General features: G+C 40.0%; 1 protein-coding gene across 1 annotated transcript in view; it reads right to left on the bottom strand.

Annotated features, from left to right (window-relative positions):
* The window catches only part of LOC120025101 (MAM domain-containing glycosylphosphatidylinositol anchor protein 1-like), a 325,046-nt gene that overhangs the window by 158,800 nt on the left and 152,008 nt on the right, over positions 1-14,238 (bottom strand). Inside the window, exon 5 of the mRNA XM_038969534.1 lies at positions 7,446-7,578. Coding sequence (XP_038825462.1) covers positions 7,446-7,578 — 133 coding nt within the window. The remainder of the gene's footprint in view (positions 1-7,445; positions 7,579-14,238) is intronic.

Raw genomic sequence — 14,238 nt, forward strand, 5'->3', positions numbered from 1 at the left:
TCCTGGGGTCCAAACAGGATACAACATAACAAATAAAATACATAATATTCATTTACATTGCTATTTAGCAATTCAGCAGATGCTCCCATCCAGAGTAGCCCATAGATGGTGCATTCATCTTAAGATAGCCAACCCCATAACACAGTTGTATCCCAACCACGTATCATATGAATAATACAATGCAAAATACAACACAAAGTGCATAAAAATGTCTGTGTGTCTCTTTACAGTCCCCATCGTGCCATAGGGTGTTCTTTTATTTGTAAAAATGATCTGATTTTATTGCTAGCTTGAATTACCTGGGGTGGCAGAGAGTTCCATTTAGTCATGGCTCTATTTAACACGGTGTGTTTCCCAGCCTCTGTTCTGGACCTAGGGACTGTGAAGAGTCCTCTGGTTGCATGTCTTGTGAGATACCGATGAGTGTCCAAACTGTGTAGAAAGCCACAACTTCCATTCAATGGGATTCCAACCTAAAACCTCTGTACAACCTAATTCCAACCTAACCTTGACTTTAGTGAGTGATATCATAGATGACATGGCAGACACCAGAATTTTTGGCTTTTCTAAGCTTATGGAGAGAGCCACGACCTTCACTCAACTTGATTACAACCTAACATTGACTTTAGTGAGCGCTATCAGAGATGCCATTGGCAGACAACATCAAAAATGCTGATGCGACTTCAGATCTCCCTGCCAAGGCTTATGAATCAAAGTCTTTGGCATATAAAACAGGTCATCATTGATCTACTGTAAAAGTCAGCGACATACAGGTGACCTTGTGACCTTCTAATAACCATTGCCATTAGAAGTGCCAGGGTCACGTGAATAAAAAGCAGGCTCCTTACTGACGTGGAGAATAATACAGAGCTGATGTAATTATGATAATCCTTCCTTAAGTGGCGTACAATTTCTTTGCGCTGCCTTTGACCTTCAGAAGGAAGACGTGCCTGAGGCAAAGCCTTTGAGTGGAATACAGGAAGTGTTTGACAGTGAATACAAAAGGAACGGGTACAATGAATGAGGGCAAATGTCGTTCGCAACCTCGCGTGTACTAACCTTGGTGTAAATTCACAAGTCAAAATAACTGGAATAAATGGAACAAGGATTATTTTTCAGGTGAGTATAAACAGTGCCTTCAGAAAGTATTCAAACCCCTTGACTTATTCCACATTTTATTGTGTTACAGCCTGAATACAAAATAGATTAAATAAATAAAAAATCTCACCCATCCACACACAATAACCCATAATGAAAGTGAAAACATATTTTTAAGAATCTTTGCAAATTTATTGAAAATGAAATTCAGAAATCTCATTTACATAAGTATTCACACCCCTGTCAATAGTTTGTAGAAGTGCCTTCGGCAGGGTTTACAGCTCTGAGTCAAAGAGCTTTGCACACCTGGATTGTAAAATATTTGCCCATTACTGTTAAAAAAATGTATTCAAGCTCTGTCAAGTTGATTGTTGATCATTGCTAAACAGCCATTTTCAAGTTTTGCCATAGATTTTCAAGCCAATATAACTCAAAACTGTAACTAGGCCACTCAGGAACATTAAATGACATCATGGTAAGCAACTCCAGCGTAGATTTTACCTTGTGTTCTAGGTTTTAGTCCTGCTGAAAGGTGAATTTGTCTCCCAGTGTCTGTTGGAGAGCAGACTGAACCAAGTTTCTCTGTGCTTATAGCTTTATTCCGTTTCTTTTTATCCTAAAACACTCCCTAGTCCTTGCCGATGACAAGCATACCTATAACATGATGCAGCCACCACCATGCTTGAAAATATTAAGAGTGGTACTCAGTGATATGTTGTGTTGGATTTGCCCCAAACATAACACTTTGTATTTAGGACAAGTTAATTTCTTTGCCACATTTCTTGCAGTATTACTTACAGTACCAGTAAAAAGTTTGGACACACCTACTCATTCAAGGGTCTTCCTTTATTTTTACAGTTTTCTACATTGTAGAATAATAGTGAAGACAGCAAAACTAACACATATGGAATCATGAACTAACCAAAATAAATGTTAAACCAATCAAAATATAGTTTATATTTGAGATTCTTCAAAGTAGCCACCCTTTGCCTTGACAGCTTTGCACACTCCTAGCATTCTCTCAACCAGCTTCATGAGGAATGTTTTTCCAACAGTCTTGAAGGAGTTCCCACATATGCTGAGTACTTGTTGGCTGCTTCACTTTCCTTCACTTTGCGGTCCAACTCATCCCAAACCATCTCAATTGGATTCAGGTCAGGTGATTGTGGAGGCCAGATCATCTGATGCAGCACTCCATCACTCTCCTTCTTGGTCAAATAGCCCTTACACAGCCTGGAGGTGTGTTGGGTCATTGTCCTGTTGAAAAACAAATGATAGTCCTGCTAAGAGCAAACCAGATGGATGGCGTATCGCTGCAGAAGACTATGATAGCCATGCTGGTTAAGCGTGTCTTGATTTCTAAATAAATCACTGACAGTGTCACCAGCAAAGCATTCATATGTTTCACGGTGGGAACCACACATGCAGAGATCATCCATTAACCTACTCCACGTCTCACAAAGACAAGTCGGTTACAACCAAAAATCTCAAATTTGGACTCATCAGACCAAAGACAGATTTGCACCAGTCTAATGTCCATTGCTTGTTTCTTGGCCCAAGCAAGTCTCTTCTTCTTATTGGTGTCCTTTAAAAGTGGTTTCTTTGCAGCAATTCAACCACGAAAGCCTGATTCACACAGACTCCTCTGAACAGTTACTGTTGACATATGTCTGTTCCTTGAACTCTGTGAAGAATTTATTTGGGCTGCAATATGAGGTAACTCTGGGTCTTCATTTTCCTGTAATTTCTCTTTGCTTATTTGAGCTCTTCTTGCCATAATATAGACTTGGCCTTTTACCCGAATAGGACTATCTTCTGTATACCACCCCTACCTTTTCACAACACAACTGATTGGCTAAAACGCATTAAGAAGGAAAGAAATTCCACACAAACTTTTAACATGCATTCCAGTTGACTACCTCATGTAGCTGGTTGAGAGAATGACATGAGTGTGCAAAGCTGTCATCAAGACAAAGGATGGCTACTTTGAAGAATCTCAAATATATTTTGATTTGTTTAACAGGTTTTTGGTTACTACATAATTCCATATGTGTAATTTCATAGTTTTTATCTCTTCACTATTATTCTAAAATAGTATAAAAATAAACAAAAACCCTGCAATGAGTAGGTCTGTCCAAACTTTCGACTGGTACTGTAAGTGCTATGTTGCTGACAGAATGCATGCTTTGGAATATTTTAATTCTGTACAGGCTTTGTTCTTCTCTCTCTCTGCCATTTAGGCTTGTAATATGGAGTAACTACAATGTTGTTAATCCATCCTCAGTTCTCATAACGCAATCATTAAACTCTAACTGTTTTAAAATCACCATTGGCCTCACTGAAATCCCTAAGCAGTTTCTGTCCTCTCCGGCAACTGAGTTAGGAAAGATGCCTGTATCTTTGTAGTGACTGGGTTTATTCATAAACAATCCAAAGTGTAATTAATAACTTTTCCATGTTTCAAGTAATATTCAGAGTCTGATTTTAAATTTTTTACACATCTACCAAATCTGTGTCCTTCTTTGCGAGGCATTGAAAAACCTCCCTGATCTTTGTGGTTGAATATGTATTTGAAATTCACTATTCGATTGAAGGACCTTACAGATATTTGTTTGTGTGAGGTACAGAGATTGGGTAATCATTCAACCACTAGTATTGAACAACAGAAAGAGTTGATGCAACTTATTTGGTAATCACATTTTTACTTCTGAACTTATTTAGGCTTGTCTTTACAAAGGGCTTCAATACTTATTGACATAATTTATTAATTTCGAACATTTTCGTCAAACAAAATTCCACTTTGACATCATGGGGTATTGTGCATAGATCTGTGACACAAAATCACAATGTAATCCATTTTAAATTCAGGCTGTAACAAAAAAGAAGGAAAAAGTAAATGGGTGTGAATACTTCCTGAAGGCACTGTATAGTAGTATACAACAAGGTACAAAAGAAAAAGGTACATCTAACTTGAAGAGTTTTGCTTATTTTATTCAAGTGGTCTCACTGGTTGCTTTGTGCCGACCTGCATCAGAGCTTGGAAGATGAAATATGGGCCATTTGTATTCCTTGTTTCAATTGCATGTCCAACAGCAAATAAATAAATAAAAAGCCAAAAAACAAAACAAAAAAATCTGTGATTGATTCCTCTTGTCCCTCTGCATCTTTATCCGGCTTTATGCCTCTCTCTTAAAACCAGATCCAAATTCCAATTTGTGTTGTTGTTCTTTTGCTTTCGCCTTGGCTGTGGACTAAGGGAAGCGTGTTTGTTTTTGTCTGTTTTTCAGAGTGGGTATCCTCAAGGGTACAGAAGTATTGAGTCCTGTGTGTCCTACTCTCCTTTCACAATTTTCCTCAGTCAGAGAGAGCGTGCAAGCTTGCCACACAGCCTCTTACGGGATTGGGGCAAAAAATCTGTGCATTTTACTTCAGTGAATCCCACACGTAAAGAACAATATGTTCGCAGGTTGAAGCTGTATACATTTTCAGCCCACTAATTTGACAAAGGGTTCACAGCCCCCCCAAAACAATGGTGCTCAGCCACGAAGGAAAGTAAGACGGCGAGAATTCCAAAAAACAACATTGTCTGTTAATGGAGAGCTGATCTCTCTGGTACTTTACCCTTTATTAGGTGTTACAAAATGTTTTCTGGCTGCTTCGCTTGCTTTTGTGCTACCACTAATGACCGGAATAAACATTCATTTCCAAACATTTAGCCTCGTTACTAGTGCTAACCTCATCCACCCCATATTGTTTCCTCTGAATTGACTCTTAAATTAATTATACAAATGAGCATCCTTTGAACCCTTTAATTTAACTGTCCGGTACTTCAAACCCCGACATTAGCTGTATTATCTCATCATCAATCATGGCCTTTCAATTCTTGTAAAGAAAAAAATATATAGGCTGCATTAAAACAGACGAATAGGTCAGCTCTTGGAAGGGGGGGTTCGTCTGATGACATTTGAAATGCGGCAAAAAACAGAAAAGAAAGGGAATGAAAAAGAAGATAGGATTCTGGCTCTCGTTTGCCGAGCAAGCGGCCTTCGGAGGGGGGCTGCAGTCTAACTGACAGTGCTGTCGACGGCAACGTCTTTGCCGGCGGTAACATGACATCGCCGTGGAGACGGGCCGGAGTGAAGGGAGATAAAAGAGTTCTATGACAAGTGAATTAGAAGTGAGGGCCAGAGATGTGTCTCCCAGCAAGGGAATAACAAGACGGATAGACGGTGTAACACACAGAGGAGAGGAGCAAGGGAGTGAGAGATGTATGTCAACGAGGAGGATAGAAAATAAAGAGAGAGACAGTGAGGGATATGGACATTGAGGGAAAAGGAAGGGGAGACGGAGTGAGTTGAGAGGAGGAGAAGAGATGGAGTGCAATCCTCAAAGAGAGGCAGTTGGAGAGAACTGGAGAGGGTGAGCGAGAGATGAGATATCAGGAGGGGGAAAGGGAGAGAGGGAGGACGAGATGGAGTGTCTGCATATGAACTGCATTGTTGGTTAAGGGCTTGTAAGTAAGCATGTGACAAATACAATTTGATTTGAAAGAGAGGAAGGGGGAAAGCAGAGCAAGGTTCAGTGAGACAGAGCAAGACAAGGGATAAGAGAGTGAGGGATGGATTCACACAGAAAAAAGGGAGATTAAAAGAGAGAGAGGTGTTGCCTGGGGTGGTCCCTTCAACACATACAGTACCAGTCAAAAGTTTCGACACACCTACTCATTCAAGGGTTTTCTTTATTTGTACTATTTTCTACATTGTAGAATAATAATGAAGACATCAAAACCATGAAATAACACATACATTTGGAATCATGTAGTAACCAAAAAAGTGTTAAACAAATAAAAAAATATTTTATATTTAAGATTCTTCAAAGTAGAAACCCTTTGCCTTCATGAGGAATGCTTTTCCAAATGTCTTGAAGGAGTTCCCACATATGCTGAGTACTTGTTGGCTGCTTCACTTTCCTTCACTCTGTGGTCCAACTCATCCCAAACCATCTCAATTGGGTTGGGGTTGGGTGATTGTGTAGGCAAGGTCATCTGATGCAACACTCCATCACTCTCCTTCTTGGTCAAATAGCCCTTACACAGCCTGGGGGTATGTTGGGTCATTGTCCTGTTGAAAAACAAATGATAGTGGGACTAAGTGCAAACCAGATGGGATGGCATATCGCTGCAGAATGCTGTGGTAGCCATGCTGGTTATGTGTGCCTTGAATTCTAAATAAATCACTGACAGTGTCACCAGCAAAGCAACCCCACAACATCACACCTCCTCCTCCATGCTTCACGGTGGGAACCACATGTGGAGATCATCCCTTCACCTACTCTGCGTCTCACAAAGACACAGGGGTTGGAACCAAAAATCTCAAATTTGGACTCATCAGACCAAAGACATATTTCCACCGGTCTAATGTCCATTGCTCGTGTTTCTTGGCCCAATCGTCTCTTCTTCTTATTGGTGTCCTTTAGTAGTGTTTTCTTTGCAGCAATTCGACCATGAAAGCCTGATTCACACAGTCTCCTCTGAACAGTTGATGTTGAGATGTGTCTGTTAATTGAAGTCTGTGAAGCATTTATTTGGACTGCAATTTCTGAGGCTGGCAACTCTAATGAACTTATCCTCTGCAGCAGAGGTACCTCTGGGTCTTCCATTCTTGTGGCGGTCCTCATGAGAGTCAGTTTCATCATAGTGCTTGGTGTTTTTTGCGACTGTACTTGAAGAAACTTGAATTTTCCACATTGACTGACCTTCATGTTTTAAAGTAATGATGAACTGGCGTTTCTCTTTGCTTATAGGAGCTGTTCTTACCATAATATGGACTTGGTCTTTTACCAAGTAGGACTATATTCTGTATACCACACCTTCCTTGTCACAACACAACTGATTGTCTCAAACGCATTCCACAAATTCACTTTGAACAATGCACACCTGTTAATTGAAATACATTCCAGGTGACTACCTCATGAAGCTGGTTGAGAGAATGCCAAGAGTGTTCAAAGCTGTCATCAAGGCGAAGGGTGGCAATTTGGAAGAATCTCAAATATATTTTCATTTGTTTAACACGTTTTTGGTTGCTGATACCATATGTGTTATTTCATAGTTTTGATTTCCTCAGTATTATTCACAATGTAGAAAATAATAAAAAATAAACAAAAACCCTTGAATGAGTAGGTGTGTCCAAACTTTTTACTGGCACAGTATGCTTATCCTCACCACATAGATTTGAACCCTGTCACAAACCTTTGTGTCTTTACTGTCTTCTCTTCATTAAAAACATACTAAAATAAAATTATGAAAGAGGGGTGTAGAATAATGATAGGGAGGACAATGTGTCGCTTACTGGTGGCGTTGGTGAGCCGAAAGGTGACAGAGCTCTCCGGGATGTCACACACGTTGCGAACAGTCACCTCGCACGTGTAGTTTGCAAAGTCCTTTGGCCTCAGGTTCTTCAGCTTCAGCACCTTGGTCTCCCCCTGCGTGACATAAAACATTGACTGGTCACACAGATTTAACAGTAACACACCCTCACTGACCGCATGTGAATAATCTTCACAAAAACACAAGCACACAGTCCATTTACACAATCTCAGACACACACCATAAATACCCTGTTGGCACATTTCTAAATGCACGTTCAACCCTCCTGCTGTGTCCCGGTCGAATTGAATTGTCTCTCTGAAAAATGTAGTTCATTTAATCTGATTGTCATAAGGTTCCATGACAATGTCCACACAGGGCATCTGAACAAACAAAACACATTTTGATGATTTTCATAACATTTTGGGTGTTTTGTTTAACTTTTGTACACCTGTGGTGTTCCCGGTCAAAAATGACTGGTCATTAGAATGAATGGGTGAGACTACAATTAATGTATAAAATTGAGTTCAGGCACATGTCCATTCATCAGATGGACACAGTTCCTCTCCCAGGCCCCCACACGCATGTATGTTTGAGCACACACACACACCTCACACCCCTTCTTGGCTTCCACGGGAACCGTTCCCCAATAGAATCTTTCCCCCACGGGAACCAAACCTGTTGGCATTCTCACAAACAACCACAACATTATTTCAATAATATATAGAACTTTTCTCGCAGATCTGGTATATAACGTTTTTTTGAGGACTTGCTCACAATTCATTCTGTGGCAGTACAATGACCTAATGATATACTGTATGGGGAGGATCTTGATCATATCTTTGATTATGACACCGGTGAGGAGGAGAGAGGCCAAGAAACTGACAGTGAAAATGCATTAGAGGAGGAAGTGTCAGAAGTTGAAGACAACACAGAATATGATCCAGACCAAGAGACAACCGATGTGGAACAATCCAGTGATGAGGAAGAGGGCCGCTCTGAGGTTGTTGTTACATTCGGTCAAAGAATGGGAATTTGTCCTGGTCTTCATCCCCATCTGAGAGGAGAAGTCAGCTTTCGGCTGAAAATGTTCTCAGGATGACCCCAGGGCCAATGAAATATGCCATATCCCAGGATGATGGCATAAAATCCTGACACTATTTAAAAATTTCAAAACAAATCAAATGAAATTTTATTAGTCACATGCGCCGAATACAACAGGTGTAGACCTTGCAGTGAAATGCTTACTTAAGAGCCCCTAACCGACAGTGCAGTTTAAAAAAATATGGATAAGAATAAGAGAAAAGTCATTAAAGAGGAGCAGTAAAAAAATACCAATATATACAGGGGGGTGCCGGTACAGAGTCAATGTGCGGGGGGGGGGCCGGTTAGTTAACTTCTTATGGCTGCAGAGGCAGTATTGAGTAGCTTGGATGAAAGGCGCCCAGAGGTGCCCATAGTAAACTGCCTGCTCCTCAGTCCCAGTTGCTAATATATGCATATTATTAGTAGTATTGGGTGGAAAACACTCTGAAGTTTCTAAAACTGTTTGAATGATGTCTGTGAGTATAACAGAACCCATATGGCAGGCAAAAACCTGAGAGAAAATCCAAACCGGAAGTGGGAAATCTGAGGTTGGTCGATTTTCAACCAAGCCCCTATTGAATACACAGTGGGATATGGATGAGTTTGCACTTCCTACGGCTTCCACTAGATGTCAACAGTCTGTAGAACCTTGTCGGATGACTCTACTGTGAAGTGGGGCCGAAGGAGACAGGAATTAGTCAGGTCTATCATGACCTGGCGATGCTCAGACCATGCGCGTTCACATGAGAGGGAGCTCTGTTCCATCGCACATCTGAAGTCAATGTAATTCTCCGGTTGGAACGTTACTGAAGATTTATGTTAAAAACATTCTAAAGATTGATTCAATACATCGTTTGACATGTTTCTACTGACTGTTACGGAACTTTTGAAATTTCGTCTGCTTTTAGTGAACGCACTTCCTGACTTTGGATTTGTTTACCAAACATGCTAACAAAAATAGCTATTTGGACATAAATTATGGACATTACCGAACAAAACGAACATTTCTTGTGGAAGTGGGAGTCCTGGGAGTGCATTCCGACAAAGATCAGCAAAGGTAAGTGAAGATTTATAATGCTTTTTATGAGTTTTGTTGACTGCACAATTTGGTGGGTAACTGTATGGCTTCCTTTTGTGGCTGAACGCTGTTCTCAGATGATTGAATATTGTGCTTTTGCCGTAAAGCTTTTTTAAATCTGACACAGCGGTTGCATTAACCTGTTTGAGCTGCAGGGGCAGTATTGAGTAGCCAGATAAAAGGTGCCCATTTCAAACGGCCTCGTACTCAATTCTTGCTCGTACAATATGCATATTATTATTACTATTGGATAGAAAACACTCTCTAGTTTCTAAAACCGTTTGAATTATATATGTGAGTAAAACAGAACTCATTTGGCACAAACTTCCTGACCAGGAAGTGGAAAGTCTGAAAACTATGCTCTGTTCTAGGTCCTGCCTACAAATGGGCATGATACGTATTAGTATACATGCACGTCATACACCTTCCCCTAGATGTCAAGAGGCAGTGAGAGAAGAAATGGAGTGTTTATCTTGGTCTGAGTTGGAATAAATCCTCTTGGAATGACGTGTCACCCATTTCCTGTTTTCAGGAAGGCGCGAGAAGGAACCGGGGATTGCCTTCTGAAAAGCTGTCGTTATAGGCGACTACTATCTCCGGCTTTGATTTTATTTGATACATGTGACAATATCATCGTAAAGTATTTTTTTTCAATATAGTTTTATTAGATTATTGAAATTTATTCGGGACGTTAGGCGTGTTGCGTTGTGTGCCTTTGTTCAGGAAGGAGAGCTTCTCGCCACTTGGCTAGTGCGCTTGCTAATTCAAGAGGGAAAAAGGACGTTCTAAATCCAAACAACGATTGTTCTTGACAAAGGACCTCTTGTACAACATTCTGATGGAAGCTCATCAAAAGTAGGACCCATTTTATGATGCTATTTCATATATCTGTCGAACTGTGTACTATTAGTTTTGCGCCCAGGTTTTGGGCACTCGCTCGCCATAACGTAAGCCTTATGTCGTAATGAAGTTATTTTTAGAATTCTAACACGGCGATTGCATTAAGAACTAGTGTATCTATCATTTCCTGTACAACATGTATTTTTTAGTTATGTTTATGAATAGTCATTTGGTCAGAATAAGTGTCAGAAAAATATCCGGACGTTGTGGGAAAAATATGCTACTTTAGCACAATGTATAACCACTGATTTCAGCTCTAAATATGCACATTTTCGAACAAAACATAAGTGTATGTATAACCTGATGTTATAGGACTGTCATCTGATGAAGCTTATCAAGGTTAGTCAAAAATTATATATCTTTTGCTGGTTTGTTACGATCGCTAACTTTTGCTACTGGGAAATGGCTTGTGTTTCTGGCTATTGTGGTAAGCTAATATAACGCTATATTGTGTTTTCGCTGTAAAACACTTAAGAAATCGGAAATATTGGCTGGAATCACAAGATGCCTGTCTTTCATTTGCTGTACACTATGTATTTTTCAGAAATGTTTTATGATGAGTAATTAGGTATTTGACGTTGGTGTCTGTAATTATTCTGGCTGCTTTCGGTGCAATTTCTGATTGTAGCTGCAATGTAAACTATGATTTATACCTGAAATATGCACATTTTTCGAACAAAACAGATTTATTGAATAACATGTTATAAGACTGTCATCTGATGAAGTTGTTTGTTGGTTAGTTTGGTTGGTTCTTGGTTAGTTAGGTTGGCTTTGTGCATGCTACCTGTGCTGTGAAAAATGTCTGTCCTTTTTTGTATTTGGTGGTGAGCTAACATAAATATACGTGCTGTTTTCGCTGTAAAACATTTTAAAAATCAGACATGTTGGCTGGATTCACAAGATGTGTACCTTTCATTTGCTGTATTGGACTTGTTAATGTGTGAAAGTTAACTTCTTATGGCTGCAAGGGGCAGTATTGAGTAGCCAGTTAAATGGTGCCCATTTCAAACGGCCTCGTACTCAATTCTTGCTCGTACAATATGCATATTATTATAACTATTGGATAGAAAACACTCTCTAGTTTCTAAAACCGTTTGAATTATTTCTCTGAGTGAAACAGAACTCATTCTGCAGCACATTTCCTGACCAGGAAGTGGAATGTCAGAAATCGATGCTCTGTTCAACTTCCTGCCTATACATGGGCATGATACGTAAGAGTCTACGTACACTTCATACACCTTCCCCTGGTTGTCAAGAGGCGGTGAGAGAAGAAATTTCGTGTTTATCTTGGTCTGAGGTGGAATTAAAGCTCTTTGTATGACGTGACCGTCCATTTCCTGTTTCTGGAGCGCGCGAAAGGGGACATGGATTTGCCTTCTGTTTAGCTGTCGTTATGGACGACTAACATCTCCGGTTTAGATTTTATTTGATACATGTGACCATATCATCGTAACGTATGTTTTTTCAATATAGTTTAATCAGATTATTGAAATTTTTTCGGGAGTTTTGCCGTGTTCCGTTCTCTGACTTTGTTGACGTTGGAGAGATCCGTGCCACTTGGCAAGTGCCCATGCTAAATGATGAGGGAAATTTGCCGTTCCAGATCCAAACAACGACTGTTCTGGACAAAGGACACCTTGTCCAACATTCTGACGGAAGATCACCAAAAGTAAGAAACATTTTATGATGCTATTTCTAATATCTGTCGTGCATGTGAACTGGTCGTCGGCGCCCAAGTGTTTCTGGCTATTGTGGCTACGCTAATATAACGCTACATTTTGTTTTCGCTGTAAAACATTTAATAAATCGGAAATATTGTCTGGAATCACAAGATGCCTGTCTTTCAATTGCTGTACACTATGTATTTTTCAGAAATGTTTTATGATGAGTAATTAGGTATTTGACGTTGGTGTCTGTAAATATTATGGCTGCTTTCGGTGCAATTTCTGATTGTAGCTGAAATGTAAACTATGATTTATACCTGAAATATGCAAATTTTTCGAACAAAACATATGCTATACAATAAATATGTTATCAGACTGTCATCTGATGAAGTTGTTTCTTGGTTAGTGGCTATTTATATCTTTATTTGGTCGAATTTGTGATAGCTACTGATGGAGTAAAAAACTGGTGGAGTAAGAAAAGTGGTGTCTTTTGCTAACGTGGTTAGCTAATAGATTTACATATTGTGTCTTCCCTGTAAAACATTTTAAAAATCGGACATGTTGGCTTGATTCACAAGATGTGTACCTTTCATATGCTGTATTGGACTTGTTAATGTGTGAAAGTTAAATATTTAAAAAAAATATCTTTTGAATTTCGCGCCCTGCACTTTGAGCTGGCTGTTGTCATAAGTGTACCGACGTCGGGCTTGCACGCCAAACAGGTTATATATTTCTAAAACATATATTTTGAATTTCGCGCCCTGCACTTGAAGTGGCTGTTGTCATATTGTGGCCGGCCTCGGGCTTGCAGCCAGAAGAAGTTAAGAACAAGTGTATCTTTAATTATATGTAAAACATGTATCTTTCATCAAAGTTTATGATGAGTATTTATGTTATTTGATGTGGCTCTCTGCAATTTCTCAGGATATTTTGGAGGTATTTCTGAACATGGCGCCAATGTAAACTGAGGTTTTTGGATATAAATATGAACTTTATCGAACAGAACATATATGTATTGTGTAACATGAAGTCCTATGAGTGTCATCTGATGAAGATCATCATAGGTTAGTGATTCATTTTATCTCTATTTCTGCTTTTTGTGACTCCTGTCTTTGGCTGGAAAAATGACTGTGTTTTTCTGTGACAAAAACATATCGTTTGTGGTACTTTCGCTGTAAAGCCTATTTTAATTCGGACACTTTGGTGGGATTAACAACACGATTACCTTTAAAATGGTATAAGATAATGTATGTTTGAAGAATTTTAATTATGAGATTTCTGTTGTTTGAATTTGGCGCCCTGCACTTTCACTGGCTGTTGTCATATCATCCCGTTAACGGGATTGCAGCCATAAGAAGTTTTAAGGTAGTATGTACATGTAGGTAGAGTTAATTAAAGTGACTATGCATATATGACAACAGAGAGTGGTAGTGGTGTAGAGAGAGGGGGGGGGGGGGGCAATGTGAATAGTCTGGGTAGCCATTTGACTAGATGTTCAAGTCTTATGGCTTGTGGGTAGAAGCTGTTTAGAAGCCTCTTGGACCTAGGCTTGGCACTCCGGTACTGCTTGCCGTGTGGTAGCAGAGAGAACAGTCTATGACTAGGGTGGCTGGAGTCTTTGACAATTTTCAGGGCCTTCCTCTGACACCGCCTGGTATAGAGGTCCTGGATGGCAGGAAGATTAGCCCCAGTGATGTACTGGGCCGTTTGCATTACCCTCTGTAGTGCCTTGCGGTTGGAGACCGAGCAGTTGCAATACCAGGCAGTGATGCAACTAGTCAAGATGCTCTTGATGGTGCAGCTGTAGAACCTTTTGAGGATCTGAGGAGCCATGCCAAATATGTTCAGTCTCCTAAGGGGGAATAGGTTTTGTCACTTCACAACTGTCATGGTGTGCTTGGACCATGTTAGTTTGTTGGTGATGTGGACACTAAGGAACTTCAAGCTCTCAACCTGTTCCACTGCAGCCCCGTCAATGAGAATGGGGGCATGCTCGGTACTCTTTTTGCTGTAGTCCACAATCATCTCCTTTGTCTTGATCACATTGA

The sequence above is a fragment of the Salvelinus namaycush genome, chromosome 30, assembly GCF_016432855.1.
Source record: "Salvelinus namaycush isolate Seneca chromosome 30, SaNama_1.0, whole genome shotgun sequence".
Classification (NCBI taxonomy): Eukaryota; Metazoa; Chordata; class Actinopteri; order Salmoniformes; family Salmonidae; genus Salvelinus; species Salvelinus namaycush.